This window comes from Carya illinoinensis, chromosome 1 (assembly GCF_018687715.1).
Source record: "Carya illinoinensis cultivar Pawnee chromosome 1, C.illinoinensisPawnee_v1, whole genome shotgun sequence".
Lineage (NCBI taxonomy): Eukaryota > Viridiplantae > Streptophyta > Magnoliopsida > Fagales > Juglandaceae > Carya > Carya illinoinensis.
Genome location: NC_056752.1, coordinates 51,442,475 through 51,465,996, shown reverse-complemented (window position 1 = coordinate 51,465,996; position 23,522 = coordinate 51,442,475). Strand labels below are relative to the sequence as shown.

At 34.3% G+C, this 23,522-nt stretch overlaps 3 protein-coding genes across 4 annotated transcripts; 1 reads left to right on the top strand and 2 right to left on the bottom strand.

Moving 5' to 3' along the window:
* Nucleotides 1-3,197: 3,197 nt before the first annotated feature.
* On the bottom strand, nucleotides 3,198-6,380 carry LOC122282625 (FCS-Like Zinc finger 10). The gene is made up of 3 exons (XM_043094569.1): nucleotides 6,185-6,380; nucleotides 3,829-4,943; nucleotides 3,198-3,745 (listed from the first exon to the last, which is right to left on the bottom strand). The coding sequence occupies exons 2-3, from the start codon at nucleotides 4,863-4,865 to the stop codon at nucleotides 3,607-3,609; spliced, it is 1,176 nt and encodes a 391-aa protein (XP_042950503.1). The 5' UTR covers nucleotides 4,866-4,943; nucleotides 6,185-6,380; the 3' UTR covers nucleotides 3,198-3,606.
* Nucleotides 6,381-11,865: 5,485 nt separating this feature from the next.
* On the top strand, nucleotides 11,866-13,909 carry LOC122282616 (trihelix transcription factor ASIL1-like). Its single transcript, XM_043094560.1, has one exon. The coding sequence runs from the start codon at nucleotides 12,523-12,525 to the stop codon at nucleotides 13,711-13,713; it is 1,191 nt and encodes a 396-aa protein (XP_042950494.1). The 5' UTR covers nucleotides 11,866-12,522; the 3' UTR covers nucleotides 13,714-13,909.
* Nucleotides 13,910-16,552: 2,643 nt separating this feature from the next.
* LOC122282601 (heat shock 70 kDa protein 15-like) lies at nucleotides 16,553-22,574 on the bottom strand. Of its 2 annotated transcripts, none has more exons than XM_043094549.1 (10): nucleotides 22,337-22,574; nucleotides 20,267-21,499; nucleotides 19,620-19,847; nucleotides 19,407-19,502; nucleotides 19,094-19,315; nucleotides 18,554-18,748; nucleotides 18,321-18,467; nucleotides 18,031-18,180; nucleotides 17,772-17,902; nucleotides 16,553-17,298 (listed from the first exon to the last, which is right to left on the bottom strand). In XM_043094549.1, the coding sequence occupies exons 2-10, from the start codon at nucleotides 21,434-21,436 to the stop codon at nucleotides 17,052-17,054; spliced, it is 2,586 nt and encodes an 861-aa protein (XP_042950483.1). In that variant the 5' UTR covers nucleotides 21,437-21,499; nucleotides 22,337-22,574; the 3' UTR covers nucleotides 16,553-17,051. The 2 variants fall into 2 exon arrangements, with proteins under 2 accessions (XP_042950483.1, XP_042950477.1); XM_043094543.1 differs by having other exon boundaries at nucleotides 22,378-22,574.
* Between the last annotated feature and the right edge of the window lie 948 nt (nucleotides 22,575-23,522).

Here is a 23,522-nt window from a genome sequence, read left to right as displayed (position 1 = left end):
ATACCGTCATCGTATAATATTATTATAAAATCTATTTAAAAAATATGTTGTGTCTATCATTACTTAAACTAAAAAGCTTGTCAGTTATCAATAGGCGTCCACACATTACATGTAAAATTTGATATTCGCTTATCAAATATGTAGTGTATAAAATTCTAAGCGGTAGCTCAATTGGTCAGACTTTAGGTTTGTTTACCAGTGGTCACTAATTCGAGTCTCCTCAAAACCACTAGAAGTTTACCTGACCGTTAGCTTCAGAGTCACATGAGATTTGTCGAGGTGCACGTAAACTAGCCCGGACACTCAAGGATATCAAAAAAAAAATATGTAGTGTATAATAATGAGTAGAATAATTTAATTAATTTATAAAGAATAAAATAAAAAAGTTTACAAAAAATATAATGTATAAAAATGATGAGTAACAAATCTATTTTTTAAATATTTAAATATATTTAAAAAATAAAAATTTTATTCATTATCTTTACAAACAACATTTTTTTTATCAAATATATGATATATAAATGATAAGTACAACAATTTAATTAGGTTTTTAAAAAATAAAATATAAAAATATTTAAAAAATAAAAATTTTATTCATTATCTTTACAAACAACATTTTTTTTATCAAATATATGATATATAAATGATAAGTACAACAATTTAATTAGGTTTTTAAAAAATAAAATATAAAAATATAAAAAATATGATATATAATATGTAAAAATGACGAGAAGTAAAGTTCTTTCTTTTATTACAAGTCACTCACTTTTAAATAAACATCTTAAAGCAAGATGTCCTACAAAAATAACAATAGTAGTTTATTTATTTGTCTCGGCAAATATCACTTCACAAATAAAATAATAATTTCTTTTTAAAGTTCATTTCATCATTTATATATTATATATTATATTTATTTTTAATTTTTTCTTAAATATGTAATATATGAATATAAATAACAAAATTTAATTACTCTAAGAATAATAAAATTTAAAAAAATAAAAGTAAATATAGTATACAAGAGACGATGAGTATATTGAGTAGCTAGTTCGATATAATACATAAAAATTAGAAAGAGTAGTATTACATTCATAAATGAATAATATTAAAATAATCTTATAAATTAATATGATTTTATTAAATTTATTTTATAATTTTATAAATTAATGTAATTTTATTAAATCTGTTTTATAATAAAAATAATTTTATATTCTGATAAATTATATTAAATTATACTAATTTATAAATTTATTTTTATATAATCTGTCAAAATATTTATCATTACAAAACGTTGTTAGTAGGATGGAGGAAACTGCGGCGACCAGAGTCGCCAGAGCCACGGCTACGTCTAGCATAGTATGGCAGTTTCGTAATATTATAATAAATCAGTATCTGCTTTCGGCATAAGGTGCAGGGAAGCTGAATCTTGTACTTTTTAGCTAGAGTCCCACCAATAAAAACATGCCAGGTAACGAAAATGAAATCTATCTTAAACCAATGTATGCTAGATTGCCACGTCATATTTTTGTAATCCTCGACTCGCTTCTTGTATCAAAACAAACGAGAAATAAATGGCAGAAACTCGGGAGCGAAAAAACAAAAAGGGCAGAGAGAGAGAGAGAGAGAGAGAGAGATGGTAGAGCCCACTTGGGTAGAATAGATTCTGATACATAAAATGTGTGGCCAAATTAACTTCACTTTATTGTTTTTCGGCCATACGTAACACTTTTTGATATCTTGGATTGAATATAATATTCAGTGAAGATAAATTGAGTGGTTAGCTTAAATTATAAACCTTCCATGAATAATTAATTGTTAACACATTTGTTTATGTCCTGATATGATGTGCGTGCCTTTCAAATCACTATTTATTTTAAAATTTAAAATTAATAAAAATAAATAAATTTTATAATTTATTTTATATCTTAACACTCTCTTTTACGTGTAAAATAGACTCTCTCTTAATAGATAACGTAATATTTAAAATATTTAATTAAATAAAATATAGTGTAGAGTCAGAATTTAAATTTAAGATCTCTATTTAAATATAATGTGAAATTATTATTTGTTTTAAAATTTTATACTGATAAAAAAAGATAAATTTTATTATTTATTTTATATCTTAACTTTCTGCCCACCTTGTAAACACAGTTATATCTTTAGTGTTGGATGTAAGACATTTATGTTAATTTCGCAAATGAACGGTGAAGTTTTGGTTGAGTTTGCAGCGAGAGATGAATAGGGACTATTCTCTGACCGACATAAACATAAAAGTTATTTGGATTGTATTTGAAATTTGAGATGTGTAAAAGTGTTCTGTGCCTATTGTTATCTCAAGACACTGTACTTCGTTGATGGGGTTTTTTGTACTCATGTCCAAGACTCCAACTTTAGAAAACCTCTAGTAGTAAAGTAATCCTTGCCGGCACCGACTTCGGAAGGTAGGTGGGACAACAATGGCATTTCGGAATAGAGTTGATTTGGGGCTAGGTTGCATTCTTTGTGCTCTTGAAAGAGATTGCTTGTATTAATTGTTGGGAGCTAATCATCTTAGTTACGCCAGTGACGTGGATTAAGTTAGAAGATTGTTGCTTTGGCAGAGATTTTCGAAAATTCTTGATTAGCTTCTAGCTATGTTGCAGAGGAGAGAGAGAGAGAGAGAGAGAGAGAGAGAGAGAGAGAGCATGTGCTACATCAATATGTTAGAAGGCTTCTGGGAATGAAAAAGTAGATCATGCAGCCCGAAAAGGTAATCCTTGAATTTAGAGGGAAAAAACACAAACCAGTTGGCACGAAAAGTTACCATTTGAAACAAGATGAAATGATAGTTGAGCTGTTTTGGTAACGGTAATTTGCCTCTTTCAAAGGCTCGTGCCAACTGGGGAAGGGAATCAACAAAGCCAACACAGATTCATAACATGGAAAGAATCTCACCATCAGTTTTAACAAACTATGAAATAGCAAAAGAACCTGCATTCAAATAGTTAATGTTCTCGAGTTAACGCCACGGGACCGTGAAATTCTCGGTCACCAGAAGACAGTCATTTCGTTAATTATAAAGAAGGTTCAGCTTTATAAAAACAAACATACAAACAAACAAAAACTCATGATTTTAAATTCCTTGCAGGGTCAACAGCCGAGAACAATCATCCATTCCTGCGTTGAAGTGAGTGACATGAGAATTTTAAAAAGAAAGAACATTTGTAATGTAAATGCCGCATGCATTCATCAATGAGTTCATTAGGTTCAAAAGCTGCTACATGAACTCTCACCAAGGGAAAACCCAGAAAAAACAAAAAGATCAGAAAACTGATGAGCGAGGGCTTCAGGCCACTTCCAACCCATCTAACCAAAACTATAAGACAGACAACAAGCTTAATACTATATCTATGTCTCTTTTATGGAATGAAAAAGCTCTTTCTGTGATTGCCATGACCTGCCCATACCATGAAAGTCGTACACAATTAGAAAATGGCACAATGCGCTTTGTGATCATCCATGGCTGCAAACTGATTCACGTAGACAGCTCTTTATGAGTAGATGATCCAGGTGCACTACGCATGACAACTTTATCAATCATGGACAGTCTGGAGATAGCAACCACAGCCATTATGTAGCTAAGGGCATGCCCATTAGGAAGAGATCTTCATGGCAGCTCGATTCAGGGGAGTTATTGTAAGTTCCCTCTGATTCCTCGGCAAAAATCGCCTCAGCACGGCACTCAAAACTGCAAAATGCTTTCTCACCTCTGCAGGAAGTCAAAGGAAACCAGAGACTTCAAATCTGGCATGAAGTAAACAAGAAAAAAGTGAGTTACGGGCAAAATCAAACCTGTATATAAAAATGTCTTCCCCCTCTTCCAGCCTTTTCTTGCATGTGTAACAAAAGCTGAAAATCTCTTCAGGGCGTGATGGTGTCAACCCCTCTGGGTTTTCAGCCTCTTCTGGTGATTTGATCGTTGATTCTTCCTTCTTACCAAAATCAGCCAACTCATTGATGTGACAATCCAAAATACAGTCACCAAAAATGTGAGTTGTTTTAGGATTTGGACCATGAGAAATTATACAGGTATAATCCTCAGAAAGCTCTATCTCTCTTGCAGAAAGGGAACTTAGAAGTCCATGACCAGAGCTGATCAGAATTGGAAGCGAACTTGGTTTGTTGCCCAATGAATTCACTACCTGGGAACCTTGGTTAATTACTGGAGAAGAACTCATTTCGGTAGTCTTATTTTCTGAACAAAAATTCGTAAAGCTCAAACTGTGACTTTGAGTTAAGCCAAAATGTAAGGACGAAGAACTGGTGGAATCCGACAAGCAAGATGTAATAGTTTTCATCGGTTCTAAAGGGACTCCTTCATTCCCAAAGACAACAGTTGTGCCACCTAATTGGGGACTAAGAGTCCTGGTTTTTGAAGGTGACGAAAAGATGTAGTTTTTGGGCAAAGAATTGGATTTTGAGGAAGAATTAAGTGATTCGAGGTAATGCTTTGAGGGATCATGGATGTTAGTCTTCACTTGGGGTCCAAAGATTACATTCTTCCTCCTTGGTGAATCAAGTACTTCCGCAGAAGGTTTAGTTTCATTGGCAAGGGAATTTATGATGCCAAGGCCTACTTCATTGCAATCCCACTTCTTTTGATACCCACTTTGGGTTGGTGTTTTTGGGGACCTAAGACCAAAAGGGTTACTAAGGTTTGAAAAAACTTTCAAATCCAAAGGAGATGTAGGGCTCCTAACAGAGTCAGACTCTATTAAACATTTAGTGCCAAACCCTACAATAAAACCAGGAATGCTGAAAAGTGAGCTACTTATGTGTCTCAGGCCAAATGTATCAGATTGCAAAGACTCCGGAGCAGAATCAGCCATCAGACAGTTGTGTGTAGACCTCTCTTCGGCATCATCTATAAACCTCGGTCCTATTAAAAGGACAGATGTGATTCGTCACTGCATCAATTCAAACTACTATAGTGAGCAAAACTGTAAACACTGACAAAATTATTGAAAATGCAAGCAGCTATGAACTAGTCAAAGGCAAGGTGTGATAGAGAGTGTTTTTATTGTTTTTAACTTCTTTATTTAGCTGCCCAAACGGAAATTCTCAAATTACAAACTCAGGTCGAACTGGAAATGGAGGTCATAAAAATAAATAGAACAAACGAGCGCATCAGAATTCTTAAAACCCATACAAGCGCCAATACGATTGGAGCAATTGATGGAGTTTGGGGAAAACCAAACGACGAGGATGAAGTAAATCTAGAACAAGAAACCCACGATGGGAAGCTTTCTTATAAAAAATAAACGACGGGAAGCTTTCTTGAAAACCCGATTATAGGTCCAACAAGCGGATCGCTAGCGCAGGATTAAGAGACGGAAAATCTTTCGAATTTCCGTTGCAAATTGAAAACTTCCAGAAGTTGAAATTTACCGAAAGAAAAATAAATAAAACAAAATGGAATGAAAAGTATCCTAGACCCATAAGTCAAATCATATTCGATGAAATATCAGCCTTTAATTACCCATCAATGGACATGCGACGAAATAACAAAAGGCAAGGAAAGAAACCCATTGATCATAAAGCTAGATACCCAGCTTTGAAATTTTCGTAAGACGTTTAGAAGCCCATAAACCCATGGATTTATGATCAACATGAAAGATTGCCCAGATTATAATTACCCAGGAAACCCCATAAAAAGAAAATAAGAAACGCCGATGGGGGAACATTTCAAAAAACCGCGAAAAGCACAGATTTAGCACTGCATTAAGCTTAATGCAAGGAACCCTTAGTGGGATGCTTATCAAATATCCGATTAGATGAGTATTAGTATCAGAAAGACACCCATGACACTTGATTTTCCAGAATAGATGGAGAATAAATCATCTAAACATGCCTGAGAAGATGAAGAAATCAAGAGGACGAAGATCTTTGATCAGGAATAGCATTAAAATAATCGATCAAATGCTAAAAAAAGTACCAAAAAATGATTTTGCACAATAGAAAGCTCCGCGCATGCATCAAAAATAACCTCAAAAGAATAAATATAAACAGTAATACCGATTTAAATGATGAATCGTCCTGGATTTAGTTCAAGACCCAGTTGAGGGCCAAAAAATCCAATAATGCAACAAATAGATCGGTGGTCAAAGCTAAAAACCAAGAGAAAGCGACGAACATATGAAAAACCCACCTGGTTTTTCACCTCTGAAACCATGGCGGACGAGGTTGTGAGCTGAAACTCTAAGAAAAATGCAGCATAGTTTAGATATTAACAAAATGCATAACTTGCTTGGCACACCTCTCTATTTATTTTTTCCTTTTTTATTTTTATTTTTTTGCTTCCCTTGCATGCATCAAAATCAGAGAAACAGTGAGCCACTGATGAGCCTTCTGATATACTACTCTCTCTCTCGCATTTAACAAAGCTAGACGTATATGGCACAATGTACAGTATAAAACTACGTATATTCCTCCTTTTGGTGTTACAGAAGAGGTAGCTTCTAAAATGTATTCATTCACACGTGAAAAATGGTACACTATTAATCTGGCCAATTTTCCTCACTTAATACGGAAAAACAAAAAAAAAACACACGCACACACACTCAAGGACTCCATTTTCAAAATCATTCTCATTTTATTTTATTTAATTATTATAATTTTTTAAAATTTTTATATAAAATAAAAAAAATTCAACTTTTTCAAATCTCAAAATGAAAATAATATTAAAATATATATATTCTAATAATTTTTTATTCAATTTTTAATTTTTATCTCAATTCATCACATCTCATCTGTGAAAACAAACTAGGCAAAACCAATAACTAATATCAATCTAATTGTTCGGTTTACAAATCCAGAGGTGGAACTAATATTTTTCATTTTTTATTAAAACAATCTATTTTCTAAAATATAAAAAACATCTTAAAAACAATGTTGGTTTGATTATGCAAAATTAAATTATCTCATTTCATATAATCACTATAAATTATTTAAATTTCTACACAACATATAATAAATAATTTAATTTTTTAAAATCTCATAATAAAACTAATATTAAAAAATTATATTATAATAATATTTTATTTAATTTTTAATAAAATATCTCATCTCATTTTATTTTAACTGTGTAAATAAACAAGACTTAATATTATCTTTAATCTAGTAAACACTAACATGTATCGTCACATCAATTTATATAATCAAAATTTAAAAAAAAAAAATGAGAAAGAGAAACTTTATCGTCTGCACGGAACTACCTCTTTTAAATAATTATGTTGGGTGGTTGGGAATAAATCTAAATTTTGATTCGTTCTAAGATGCAATCTGTAAATTAAATCCAACTCTTATGCTGGGATGTTGCGCCGATGACACAAAAAAGTGGGTTCAATGAAACATCCAAAAAAAATATTATATAAAAATAATTTTATAAATTGATATGTCTTTATATAATCTGTTTAATTTATTTTATAATAAAAATAATTTTATAATATGATAAATTATATCAAAAGATGTCAATTTGTAAAATTATTTTTATATAATTATTTTATGATTAAAATATTTTTCCAATTGAAAATTTTTTACTAAACAAACTCAACAAATTCATCCAACAAATTATTTAAATCTTTAAAGAGAAATAATAATAAATATGTCATATCTTACTTATTATGATAAAATTGTGGTGTATATCATTACTAAAAAAAAATTAGAGGGAGATAATGGAATTGAATAAACAACAGGAAAAATATGCTGAAATCCCATCTTAATTCACAAAACGACATTGTGTTTTGATATAATTGAATTATGTAAATATTTATATTATGTTCAATTGTAATTTGGTCTTACCGAATTGGTTTATTTGAATGACACCATTGACTACAACTACAAGTGCTTGTTCTTTCACTCGTACCTATGAACGGTCCATGCATATACACCTTAGAATTTCCCTTGATAAAGATAAATGCTTTTCAAAGGGTTCTTTCTTCCTTTCTTTACCTCTTTTATAGAGGGGAGTCAGAAGCAGAACAAAAAGACAGCAGCCCCACTGCTCTCGCTGGGGTTCACATATTAACTGACCAACGTCTTCTGCAACGTATCAACAACAGCGATGTTTTCCGTTTGGTTTTATAGCAGCCAATTATTTGAAGATAAATAATATTTGTAATTATGTAATTTTTGTATTTTTTTTAAATAAAGTGTATGACGGAGTTTTTATAATTTAAAATTATAAATATTATATTTTTTTATTTTTATTTTTAATACATATATTTATTCTATCTACTTCAATTATAATTTATTGGCAATTCCTATATTTTTTAAATATATATAAGTACCTATAAATTGCACTGAAAAGCCAATTTGATGGTTTAGGGATAGTTTAGGTTGAGAAATTATTTTGTCTTATATGATTATTATAACTTTCTCAAATTTTTATATAAAATATAATAAATAATTTAATTTTTTTAAATTCTAATTCGATTTTTTTAAATTTTAAAATAATAATAATATTTTAATAATATTTTATTTAATTTTTAATTTTTATATAAAATTATTTAATCTTATTTTACCATCCAAATAGCTCCTTAGTTAAGGAAAAAAAATTATTTAGAAATGATGCTGTAAACAAATTATATTTCAGATTGTTATTTAGGCTGCGGCGTATGGTGGAGAATTATTTGTACGAAGTTTGCATAGATGGTGACAACGACCAATGGGATATATAGCTGATTCCGACAACGGTGTTGTGAAGTCCACGACTAAATGATTAAATCCACTTGACAATTTAATTTTGAATTTTAAGGTATATTAAGGCTAGTTTGGATTTAAAGATAATATGAGTAGATTTTAAATAAAATTTAAATAAAATATTATTATTATGTTAAAATATAAAAAGAATTAAATTATTTATTATATTTTATATAGAAATTTAAAAAAATTATAATGATAAAATAAAATACTCTCTTAATCCAAACGAGCTCTTTAGTGTTTTGAATTTTTCATTATTTCTAAACATTTGGATAATTCTATATCTTTTTATTTAATAAAAATTTTGTTTATTTACAGTGCACGAGAGCCAAGCCAAATAAATAATAGCATCCCACCAAGCTATATCAGCACAAATAATTTTTTTTTTTAATTCAAATTTTTACTTAGTAGTCTTAAAATATCCATACATGATACTCTTTATATCATAAAAATATTTTAGTAATTATTTTATTTCTAATAGCCTTTGATACACGTCGTAAGGGCATCTTTGGCACACACATTATTGGATCTAAAATAGAGTAATTTTTATTGAACAGTAAAATTATTTTTCCAATTTTCCAAACATGCAATACTCTTTCTCAACATATTTTACTTATTAATTAAAAATATATTATTTTAATATAAAATCACATTAATTTAAAATTAAAAAAAGGGGCAGCCATAGGGCCACCCGATTATTTTTTCTGTTATTATTATTAATTTAAATAATATCTTTTATAAATTCAATACTAAAATATATTTTTAAGGTATAAATTTAAATTTCTTTAAAAAATCTATAAAATTCCAAAACTCCAAAGTCCAAACCGTTAAAATTGGTAAACTCCGGCATGGCTAATAATTTTTGCGATTAGAAACGTCATTTAACGGCGTGAAGGGAAACCATCAACTCCATAATTTGGTAGGTCCCACGCAACATTTGCAAAGCTCGCGTGATGATTCCTCAAGCCCCACCCTACTTTTTTTTTTATTAATTATTTGGTCACAGGCTCACAGTTCTCTGTTTTGTCGTTTTGCCTGAGTCAGCTTTTTCAGGTTATTTATATTCATTCATTTTCAGCAGAAAATGACCCACACGTGTTTGCTAGCGTGGCGCCGTGGTCCGGCCTCGGTCGATCCGACGGCGTGGGATAGAAGATTCCCTGACGGGGAGTTAGACCATCCAACGGCCGAGAACGGTTCTCTTAATGGTTTTTTTTTTTCACATACGTGGGCCCTAACGCGTGACAGACACGTGCTGAAGTGGCTTTCGTAGAATCCAAGCTGGGATTAAGGGGTATACGTCTCAGGTATTGAATAACCATCTTATATAATTGAGCCTCTACTTTGAAAAGGACAACATCATTTATTTTTAGATTTGGTGGGATTGAATTATTGGTTACCACTGTTTTTTTAACATTTATTGAGAATAGTAAAACTATACATCATATTTATATTTTATTATATATAAAATAACATATTTATTAATATTTAATAATAAAAAAATATATAATAAGCATCATTAATACTAAATCTTACTTAATATTAATATGATATAAATAAAATAATAATATAATATATAAAATTTTCTTTTACATCCATTGTTTCAATAGCTTGTAGAATTTCTTTTTTCCTTATTTATTTTTCGAATTTTCTTTTTTGGGTTCTACAATTCCAATTAATTATGAGCTTATTCATTAACAGTCTAAAACTGTTGGGCAATCAGTGATTTGCCACGTATTCTAGCTCAAACTTATACAATTTAGGATAAAACATTAATACGTGGACTCGTGATTCTTTTAATAGAAGCGTCCTTTTTGTAGGTAGAGGGTGAGACCTCGCTTTCTAAGAACCATTTTTATTTGTATTTTTTCTATTTCTTTACACTGTAAATTTTTTTTATTGAAATATTTGTTGAAGAATCTTACCCCCTTTTTATGTATTATTTTTTTCATTTTTAATAGATATTTACTTGCTTAGAAAAAAAAAATATTCATTTAAATGGTTCAAATAGGATAGTATGTTTTTTCATTTGAGTCGTCCTATTTCTTTTTATAATAAAACATATTTCATTCAAAATCAATTAAAAATAAATACAATTACAAAGTCATATCCAATAAGATGACGAAATAAAATTTGGATACTTATACCACTACTATATGGTGTTTTTTTCACAATTCGAGCATATATTGTAAGTAATCGAAATTGCAAGATCGAGCATCTTTAAGAGTTTCTTATCCCCTTTCCGAAATATGCTGTTTTGAATTTTTTAAAAAAGGAAGGATTCGATTATTGATTCTCTTGATGAGAAATCAAAGTATTGACAATTGATTAAAAGGATCTTAGCAAGCATGCTATTGTGTATGGGCAAAAATATGTACTCCTTACATATTTGTTACTGTTTATTGAAACTTTTTTCCCCTATTAGTTTTGGCTCTCTTTACATCTCTTGTTCGGTTTATATTATAATTAAGAATAAATATATTTGCAAGTATTTTAATTAATATATTAAATATAATGCTAATGTGAAAATTTAACACATCAATTTAGGGTTGGCTTCAGATCAAGAATTCTGAATGCCTTCATTTGTTTATAGGCTTTTTTTTTTATAAACACTAAAATAATAACTATCAATAATACAAGTGTAACATTTTGTTTCCATGTGTCAACAAATAATAAGTGGTATTGAACAGTAATTTAATAATGTATAAAACTATTTATCTTTATTATTTGAAGAGATAATGTTTCTGACATTTTTTATCTATTATGTTAAATAATTGAAAAAGTAAATAATATTATGGAATCACATAATAATCAGAGGATATATGATAACTAGAGGGTTTGGAGAAGAATGATAAATTAAATACAATGCTAACGTGAAAATTTATCACATCAATTTACGTATTATAACTTTATAATTAATATGGCTTATTTTGATTTATTTTTATCGCATTAGATGCTACGTTCGGTCCGTTCCAATATATTTATGTCTCAGTCTGACGGCATAAAACAAAGCCATAAAGGAATTGAGGGCCCATATATTCCAGAGCCCGTATCACCCTCAAAGCCCATTCTTTATTCCAATCAGGGCCGAAGCCCATATACTTAGTCTCGGCGTACATTAGCAACATGTGCCACCTGCTTTTACCACCAACGCTATGGTTGAATCTCTCCACCTTCTACTCATCTTCCTTTCCAATTTCTGTTTGCCTCGGAATTGCTTTCAATTGGTCCCAAAAATCTAGATATTAGGATATTTTTTAAAGAGCGTGAATTGGGGTCGATTTCGATTAATGTTTGGGACTGAGTTGTTTCTCGTGTGGATAGCTCGCTATTTGAGGTAAGATTCATGGGTTTTGTTCTTCTTTAAATTTCTTCTTTGAGCTTGAGAATTAGGGCCTTTTCTTTCTTTGAGATGAAGGAACGTTTGTTCGAATATTATAATATGATCGTAGAAAGAAGCCTTTTATACCTGGAAGTAGAAAATTGGCTGTTTTAGTGCAATATTCATGGGTTTTGCTTCTTTTAGAAGTTGACTTTAAAGAAACGGGGATTGGTGTTGTGGAGATTCTGTTTCCATATATATTTTTTTTTACTGTGAACGAAGTTAAAGATTTTCGGGAAATTGGTGGCTGAGAGTAGAGATTAGATGTATTGGGAACAAATGTTATGGATAGTTTACTATTTTGTTAAGGGGGAGGATTCGGCGCTTTGAGGTTAGAAATCAAGGTTCTTGAGTGTGTTGTATTTTCTGGGTATTTAGTAGTGGTCGATAAAAACTGGGCTAAAATGGATGAGACTGAGGATGATGCAAGGTATTCCCCAAACCCGTATTTTGTGAGTCACCAACAGGATTACGGTACCTCGAGTCAACGGAAGCATTCTGTTAGGAATGCTCCACATACTCGGTCGGCTGTTAATCATTATGTCGATGAGGATGATGATGAATCAGGAGAAGAGGAGGAAGAGAATGATGATCAAAGTAATGGTTTTCATAATATGCAACAAGATTTGGAGGATGATGATGAGGAGGAGGGGGAGGAATCTGATGATGAAGAAGACGACGACGAAGACGACGACGATAAACAGAAAAGTTATGGTAGGAGGACTGAATATGCTGATTTGAAAAGGCACCCAAAAAAGCGAAAGTTGAAGAGTTTGGTTTCTAGTTATGAATTTGCTCCAAGGGTACCTGTGCCATCGGCTGCAGCTACAGCTCCAATGCCCTTGGCTCCAAAACCATCAGTTGTTGGCCGAAATTCACTAACTGACTGGACTGAGCGGGAGACATTTGTTTTACTAGATGCTTGGGTCGACCGGTTTCTTCAACGTGGAAGAAAGAGTCTTCGGTCCGAGGAATGGCAAGAAGTTGCAGAGAAGGTATCAGAGATCTCAAAAACTGAAAGGACGGATACTCAGTGCAGGAATAGATTGGATACATTGAAGAAGAAGTTCAAAAAGGAGAAGACGAGGATGGCAGAGACTGGTGATGCCACTAGCAAGTGGGTTTATTTTAAGAAGATGGATATGATGCTGTCATCGCCCCCACAGCAAGCAGGACTCTCTTGTGGTTTGGACTCCGGGGAGTACGTATTCATTAATCCTAGAGTTTATTTAAATCATGCAAATGGGTTGGAAGAGATGAGAGATAGTCCTGGGAATTCAGAATCTTCGGATGGTGAGGAGGATGCTTCAGATGGACTTCCACCAAAGAAGAGGAGAACTGGAAGGGTCCATGATGAGGGGCCTTCCTTCAGCTTGCTTGCTGATTCCATTAACAAATTCAGCGAGATATATGAAAAAATTGAGAATAGTAAAAGGCAACAGATGGTGGAGCTAGAGAAGATGAGAATGGATTTCCATAGGGAAATGGAGATGCAGAAGACGCAAATTCTGGAGAGAGTGCAGGCTGAGATAGCGAAAATACAGCAGGCTGAGGAGGAGGAAAATGATGTCTCTGCTGAGAATCCTAGCGGCTGATGTATTGAGATGCAGCCATCTTTCTGTAATGATAATTAGCATTTTGAAGAAGCCCAAGAAGCTGGAGCTTTGGATTCAAATAATGCTTTTAAGTACTGTGCTACATGTCAGCATTCGGTTTGCACTTGGCACTGCAATGAACCCTTTTCTTTAACAGTCTTAATAACATCTGGCAAACGGCCAGCTCTTGGCAAAATGTTTATCAGATTGTTTACAAGCACAAATCAGGTTTACAACCCTATGAGTATATCAATGTGTATACCGCGCAAACGTCTTCAATCCTCCCAGCTTTCCCGAGCCCTGTCTACCCTACCCAACTTGGAAATAAATTCCCAACAACAAAGTATTTGCACTTGGCCGCAAGCCACTGTCCTACATCTTGTCAAACAACCTAACAGCAAAATCCTCGCGACCCAATTTCCTAAAAGCCGATACAAATTGTACTATATGTCATATCCGGGAATCAGTCATCCTCGTTACACATCTCGTAATAAAAAGCTCCTGGACTTTTTCGCGATGTCCTTCTTGCATCAGCATCATAATCATTGAATTGAAGTGCATGCATGTATCTAGTAAACGAGAGAGAGCGCCTTATCCGGCTTTCACAATTTCAGATAATTCGGCGTAGACCAATAATACACGTGCACCTAACCAATCTCCTGGATTGTCTTCCACATTTCACCAACCAATTAACCCAGCTTGGTACAAGCAATTGATAAAGGCCACGAACCAATCGATGATCAACTTTCAACTTTAGCACTTCCGTTTCCTTTTTGGCATCAGGTCCCCAATTGAATATCTTCAAAATCCTTGATAATCTCTCTCATCCAATGTCCGAACTGAGGGGTCTTCCTCTTTAGTTTGCTCTTCATGGGCAAGTTCTGCATTTCATCATTTGGACTAGATAAACGAAACAAACATTTTGATCATCTCATCTCATTTTCTGCAAGTTTAAACCACAAAGAACACAAACAGAACAAAAATCTCGTCTCATTCTATACCCATGGGGCTCTTTTTATGTTCCTCTTGATGTTAAAATATTAATATAATGGACCCTTTACCCTTTCTCCTTATTCTTTCACAGAGTTGAGACACAGTTGATACCGATTGCTTCGAAGTCATTGATCCAACAATCATTTTTACCGTTGGGTATATTTCTAGTTGGTCCTATTTTACATCTTTTTGCACAAAAAAACCACCTAGTCTCACCCCCTTACGTGTTGACGAAAGTAGAGGTATAGGCTTAGCGCACAAAGCCATCCTGAAGACAAACACGTACAAAGGAGAAAGTGACTCAACCAACACATTCACAAAAGAGCAAGGAAAAAGCTATGCTTCCCGCTGGGAATTTTTATTTTTTATTATTTTTTTACTTCGTGATTAGGTAAGTATTTCTTAATAATGTTGTGAATTTTCTTCTTTTTTAAAAAATATTTAAAGATGTTGAAAAAAATCATGTAAAAAGAAAGCGAAAAAAAAAAAAAAAAACAATACAATTCAATAGCGAGAAGGTCCCAGCTGTAGGCATAGACCCACCCAAAGAGCAAACATCACACTGGAGACGAAAATATAGGCGCAAGAGAGATGGGCTCTTTGCTTTCTCTTCTTCGGCTTCTTCCCCCTTCTTCATAATGTAATGCAGAGATTTTTCATAGCGGATAATCTATTGCGTCAATTGCCAACTTTAAACCTATTCCCATCACCATAGAACGCAAACTGCTTAAAGATTTTTGGCCCCATGTAAGAGTGGCAATATGTTACACGAACTGTTAACATAATACGAACACGACGTGATAATAACGAATTATGGTATATTTTTAATAGGTTTGGATCAAAACGGATCAATCCTTTATGACACGATTGTTTAACGTGTTATCAACACGTTAAGAAAGATAAAATTACAATTATATCCTTATATCTAAAAGTAAAATTATTAAAATTTCAATTTCGATATTTTTATTGTTTTGATTGTAATTCTAGACTTGTAGTTAGCTTTATAATTTTTATAAATATTGTAATTTTAAAATTTATATAAAATTATACTAAATTTAATCAGATTAAACTAGTTAATTTCGAATCTATTCAATCTATTTATATTAACAATTCAAAACGAGTCGTATTGTGTTGTGTTAATCTATTTCGTACAATTTACTAATTGATCTAAATGGATTGACACGACATAACCCATTATGTTAATAGGTCGTGTTAAGATTTGAGATTTTAATACAATAAATTTAACAAATGAAATTTATATTAAATTATATAATATAATATAGATATTTTGACACGACACGAACACGGTATTAACGTTAACATGATTTGACACTCAGTCAAGCAATGTGAGTTTAAACTTTTGAGTTTTCTTCTTTAAAGATAAGCTCATAGCCGAGGCTAATTGGCCCCATGCAGAATCTGCAAAAAGCCACCTGGATATCATTAGCTATCGCAAGGAACAGGGGAAGAAACACTCCTGAAGATGCATCGTTGTCGGTTTCGACTAAAGCATGCGTTTGCAACAGTGCGTGCTTATCTGCTTAACTCTGACAGTTCTGACAACGAACTTCTCAGATCCCGCAGATCCATTTCCATGAACAACCTAAATCTTGTTGCACTATAAATCAAGGATTCGACTAGAATGTTTAACATCTCGCCGCTTCTTTTATATAGGACAGGACCTTTATCAGCCGGTGAGGTTGTGCACTGGAGTGACCCCCATTGGCTGAAGGGTAAGTAATCTTCACAAGAGCGAGAATATCAACAAGAAACTCCACAAAATCGTCAGACCTGGACTGAAAATGTCGACGGACAGGGGAACGGGTATCGACCACAATATATAACATTTGAAAAAATAAAAACTGAAATTAATAATGCAAAGAGAAGTAGTTTAGTATTGAAGAGATCCTACAAATTAATATAACTTCATATGAACCGTTAAATCTAACATTTCACATCAAATCATATCAATTTTTTAATTTACTTTTTGTGAATCTTTTTGTCTCTAATGCAAAACATGCTACTTACGGAACAAGGACACGAGAGACTCCCTTTAAGATGTACTTCTGTTTCTCTCTCTGCAAGATTCTGGGAGACCAAAGCAGTATCATTTCTCTTGAAAACCCTACATAAAAAATAAACCACAATATGGAGATCCACCCTCATTGGGAATAAAATTTGGCAGATCGCCCACAACAGAAAAGGCTTCACGGACGCCAAAAAGGTCGACAAAACACAGGCCCACCACCAGGTTTGTCCCTAGAGTCGAATAAAAAAAGTTCTTATACATAGGAACCAAATTCCGTCTTGAATAAAACATTTGAAGGAGAAATCACCGAACAGAACTATGCGGAAGTGGTAGAGGTCTGTGTGTCCATTGGCTCTGCAGAAGCTGGCGGTACCTCACCACTGCCATCTGCTGCCCTCTCATTGGAGCTGGCATTACTACTGGCGTTTGCATCAGTACTCCCACTGGCATCACCATCCTGTGATTGCTGCTCGCTGGCCTGAGGAGATGGGGTTGGTGGTGTTTCGGGAGTAGCTGGCTTGGCTGGTGCTGGCCTTGGTTTCATCATTATCAGTTTACAAAACCTGTTCACGCAACTAATTTCTTTCAACATCTTCAACAAAACGTACTACAAACAAATTATAGGAAGGAAAAGAATGATTCAAATTTCTTGGGTTGGAGTTTGCATAAACAAAATGAGTAAAGAGTGCATAGACCCACTAGGCTGTATATAAATTAACGCAAAAACAAAGTGAAATGCAAAAAGAACCACCATATGCAGGTAGCAATACGTGGATCAGAAACAAGGACAAAAAAAGAGGACAAAAGGGAGAGGTCCTCTCGCTTCTTTCAGACAAAGGAAAGTTCAATTAGGTTTAGGACTTCTCATGGATAAGGGGAACAATAATGCAATAGAAACAAAGACTAATGCTCGATTTAAGACCCTAAAGTACCCAAACAAAAAAAGTACTAGATCTTAACATTGCAATGAGCTACAGCACGTTATTTCCTTTCCACCAGAATATAACAGACAAAAATATAGAGAAAGAAAAGGTACCCATCGAGTGCTTGAGCCTTCTTTAGCACATCGGCAGTCAAGAGAACTGGATCAGCATATTTAGGAAGCGAATCCTGCAGCTGCCTTTTCTCTCTTAACCATGCCTCTGCCTCCAAGCATTCATTTAGGACCTACAACATCCATTGGAAGATAATTTGAGAAGTTGGTATGCATGTTTTGCGCATGGGTGTGACTTGTGTGAGGGGGTGGGAGAATCTCTCGGGGGGAGGGAGCTTAAGACATATCTGACAATTATTACCTTCTGTTTCTCAGAGATGTCAATATGATCATATCTAGGATCGTTTGACATTGCCGCTTCTCGGAAGCTATTGACACAATGAACAAGTTGATCAATTATAGTTCCCCTGCTTACATGCTCTTTGTACCGCTCCTCAATGGGATTGCCTTGCTGCAATTTTTCACATCTCCATTAAACTGTCAAAGCCAGTGACTAGTCTTTTTGTGGGCTGAGTATCAGTGTGTGTGAGTTTGTGGATTTGTTGACAGGTGCAAAAGGGAGACAAGGGAAGTAGCCTTTTTGACAATTACCTTCTGGAGTTCCTCAAGCTTGGCAATGTAAACGCCTTTAGTCTCATCCTCACCATCTTCATATAACCAATCTTCCACCACCTGAAGTTTAGAAGTAAACTCTTCCCTCTCTGAATCAGTGACAAATTCCCTATATTTGTCACTAAGCTGGAGAAATATGCGGTAATATTAGTTTAGAAGTCCTATACCAAAAGCCAGATACTTTAGTTTAATATAAATAAAAAGCACACTACCTTGTTTCTCATGTCATAGACATAAGCCTCAACTGCGTTCTTCCTATCTTTTGTTTCTTCCATAACCCGATCTTGCAAAGCCATTTCAAACTCCTTCTCTACTGCTTTTTGCACATCAGCCGGAATCAGTCCTCCATGGACAATCTCCGCTACAGGGATGTTAGTTTTTTTTACCTTCTTCTTTGGAGCCTCAACCTGCATGCCAATAACACACATTTAATGCAGGTGATATGAGACACAATGTTACGAACTCGCAGGGAATATGTATTCATAGAGTATTCTCCAACATGAACTAAGACTATCTGTATCATGATCACATATCTATTCAACAAGGGTCCAAGAGGGATAGCAGCCATGTGATAGCTTTTGCAATTTCACGAACAATGCTAAAAGTATATGCAAATAAGAATTAACAAAGAGCTTCATCTTTACGGGGAAACTCTAACATAGCAGCATGGGAAACAAACAAAGAATCAACATAAAGCATACACCATGGAAAAACTTAATAACTAATATTTTGATACTGGGCATAATTAATACCTTAGTGTCTGTTTCCATCTGCACAGGCTTGTCTCCCGAGTCAGAAACACCATTTTCAGGCCCAGAAGCATCTGCAGTACCCTTTGCATCTTGCATATTTACATCAGTTTCATTGGAGCTTAGGGGCGCAGCATCAATGGGCGCTTCTTCAGTATCCATCTTAGCATCTTCCTTTGGTGGCTCTTTTGAGACTGGAACTTCAACTTCTTCTTCTTCCAATAGCTGAAACAAACATAAAATAATAATAATAATAATAATAACAAAAGAGATCAATACAAAATTGCCCACCAAAATTAGTGTCAGAAGAACTCACAGTTGCTGATTCAATACACACAATTCCATTCAGATTCAGGCGGGCTTTCACCTTGACTTTTGCACTCTCACCTTTTGTAGATTGGAAAGGACCAATCTGCACGTGTACATCATGTCATGAATCAGCAACATAAAATAAAACATTCTAAACAACATTGTCCTATAGCCCACAACTATGCGAACTTTTAGAATCAATCCCACCAGCCTGTATTACCGTATATGTACTAATCTTTGCAGGTGCTTGCAATTCATTCACATCCGTGTATTGTACATCAACGGAGAATGTACCCGATCTATAAAATGTCAGAGCCTTCACACTTGGTATGGGATTTCCCTTGGGGAAAACAATGGTATTCTGTTGACTGTCTGCTGCCCCGTTCTGTGCATCTGGAGCAGCCCCCTTCCATGACATAGCAATCGAGGATGGGAAGCTCTCATTGACCTTCAAATCAAAAGTAAAACCATTACTAGAGTCAGGCACCAAAGAGCAAGATTTTGATTAGCATACTTGCAGCAGTTTCCCTGAATTAAAGCACTGGGGAGAACATGGATATCCCAGAATCACGTATTGGTTGGGTGTGAGTCTCACATCAATTGATTATAAGAGAAGCTATTGAACATATCTCCGCAATAAAATGCATATAAGAGCAACAAGGGGAATAAGAAAGAATGACAAGTAATCCTTACTCTAGATTTTGCTACCCATAATTTTCACAAAATATTTTTGACCCAGCAATGAAAAGTGGAAAGCCCATTGATGAAACAACCAAAATTTGCCATGCTGAAGTCAGCTGAAGCAAGTATATTTGAAAAGGAGTAATATGATCGTTGGGACATCACCCATCGATGGAAAACAATTACCTGAAATTCGCGTACTTTAAATGTCGGACTAAGAATGGCACACTCCAAAGCACATCCCCTGGCAACACACTCGCTTGCATTCATTGTCCGTCTAGGCTCCTTTTTGAAGAACTCCGTTAATATTTTGATTATGGCAGGAACGCGAGAGCCAGAACCAACAACCTCAACTACATGAACATCCTCAATAGTGAGACCAGCATCCCCAAGAGCCTTCTCCAAAGGTCTCTTAACACGTTCCAAGATAGGAAAGCTGATCTGTTCAAACTCCTCCCTCTTAATGAAACCTCTTACATCCTTCTCATCCATTAAGCACTCTATGTTTAAAGGTGCTTCAGGATTTGCACTCAGTACCTTCTTCAGCTTCTCACAGGAAGCTCGAAGCCTAAGGCAAGCCCTTGCATTCTGGAAAACATCGATCTTGTACTCTTCTTTAAATTTTGCAGCAAAGTACCGGAATAGCACTTCATCAAAATCTCTACCACCAAGAGATCGGTCAAATGAATGAGCTAATATTTTCAGCTGGCCCTTTTTAAAGCCAGCAATGCAAACTTGCATGCTTGCATGCCCAATATCAATGAAAGCAACATTCAATTGATCATTTTCAGGTAAATCTGTCTTGTAAATGCCATAAGCCAAGGCTGTTGCTGTAGTTTCATGAATCAAGCGGAGTGGGTGCAAGCCTGCAATTGTGGCCGCATCCAAAACAGCCCTTCTTTGAAGATCAGTGAAATAAATTGGAATCCCAATACAGCAATCAACAACTGCTGCATTCAAATTCTTCTTGGCTATGCGTTTTAGATCAGAAAACACCATTCCCAAAACTTGTGTAGGTGTAAATGTCCTTGTTTCTCCCAGATACCATGCATGAATTAAAGGATACCCATCAGGTCCTTCTGTAATGGTGAAAGGAAAAGACTTTAGATCCATCTGCAATTCAGGATCATTGAATTGCCGACCAATCAACCGCTTAATTTGAGAGATTGCATTCTTTGGGTTCATCATAGTTGAAGCAGCCCCTGCTGTCCCAATGAACCGCTGCTTGTCACCAAAACAGACAACTGCAGGAGTCTCACGTTTGGACTCATCGTTGAGTACAACATCAATCCCTCTTTGCCTTGCAACGGCCACAATGCAGCTCTCATTCCCAAAATCAAAACCAACTACACTCATCTTAGCAAAATCTCAACCGATTTATCACTTAATAATCGGTTTAGACAGCCAGGTAATGGAAATCTGGACAATAAAACATCAGAATCGCATTCAGTATACATTTACTTTTAAGAGAGAGAGAGAGAGAGAGAGAGAGAGAGAGAGAGAGAGCCCCACAACCAGAAAAATTCGAAGCTTATTCTAGAGAAAAAATTTCTCAAAATCCAGCAAAAATAAAAAGAGAACAAAATAAAGTTTGGGGTAAAATCAATAACTCTACCAACAAGCGTAACCATTTCTGACTCTCTTCAAGCAATTACAACATAATCAATGCACGAGAACACAAAAATACCCAGCATATAATTTCAGCAGATTTAGCCCATAAGATGAGAAATTGAGAATGACTAATAGCATGGGCATCGGACAGTCGAATGGAGGTGAGACGTGTCTGTGCGAAATGCACAGGTCGACAATGTCACCCAGCCGCGGCAGGCTGACGGTTAATTACCTAGCATTCACACGACCATGGCGTAACGAATTCAAATTCAGTACACGGGAAGAGAATGGATTCGCGTATTTATTTAAAGTGTTTCATGTGGGCAAGATTTGATTTTTAAAGCAAACAAAATGGTTTGCCTCTCAAGCTGCAAAGGTCGATGACTTAATTTCTAAAGAATACCGGCTCAATGGTTAATCAATCCATAAAATAGATTCCCATCAATATATAACAAAAGAAAATACAAACAGCTGGCCAAAAGAATAAAAATCAAAAGATCCGATTCCACACGGAGGAAACTAAATTCACAACCAATTCAATAGTCACCCAAGAGTCCTACGCCGGAAATGGCCCAATTTAGAAAGAGAAATTCACAGATCTAAATCTAATCTTTCGGTAGAAAGAGAGACGAAAAAATTGTAAACCTAAAACCGATGCGGCCTTCAGCTTGTTTTGGAGACCGTACCTTCAGAGAGATCCAACCTCCAGAGAGAGAGAGAGGCTGGTGTGTTGGGGGGGTTGTTCTGGAACTCTCTGAAACACCGCAAGGTTTTTACGACAAGACAGGAGGCTTGAGGGTGAGGAGGATGTGAGGGCTTCTTTAGAAGGGCTGTTGAGGGGAATTCATTTCTCGAGTTCTTTTCTGTTTTTTATTTTTCAATCTTTTTATTAATTAGCACTTTATTTTGAATTAAATAAAAAGAAAAAGAGAGAGAAAGGGAGAGTCGGAGGGCTGTGGGAGACTGGCGCCGGGGATTTCAATTTCAACTTTCGAAGTGGTCCAACTTAAAATAGCTGTCCGGTTCTGCTTTGGAGTTTCTAGAAATGCTAGGTAGACCGAAGCACTTGCACCGTGCTTTTTATTTATTTTTATTATTATTAAGATATAAAAATTTTATATATAAATAATTTTATGTGTCTTTTTAATTTATTAATATAATTAATTGTATATTTAAAAAAATTAATTCAATTAATTATATCAATGGATAATAGTACTTGTTAAGATACATATAAATTTATTTTTTTCTTAATTGTTAAGAAATACTTTTCTTAATATATAAGAAAAGGAAAAAAAATCAGATTACTCGGTACAACGCTTCCCGAAATACCTACGAGGTCACACGACTTACAGGTGGACATTTTGAGAGAAGGCATCTCATTACTGGGCTAGTGGGCTGAGTTTTTGTGGGCCTACTCCTAGGTCTTCATCCTGTCGTTAAGTGAACATTGGGCTGTCTGGGCCTATGTTTTATGCTTAGTAAAAACTTCAACGTTGACTGCTTTAATTTCACTTTTTAAATATAAATAATGTTGTTGTTCATTTTATATTTTATTATTTTCAATTTTGAGATTATATTGGAAATAATAGTCATTTATAATATGTTATGATTAGTGATGATAAAATTCTAGGGAAAAAAAAAATCTCCTATGGATCATTGATTATACATCATGCTTTTTTAAGGAATAATTATTATAGAAGTTATCACCTTTGTAGTTTTAAGCTTAAATTAAATTTGTCTCGAGACAAAATGCAATAATCTATTTTAAGCAAAATTGTCATTATTGTCAAAGAAATTAATACATACATGTAGGGAAATTCTCATATCACCC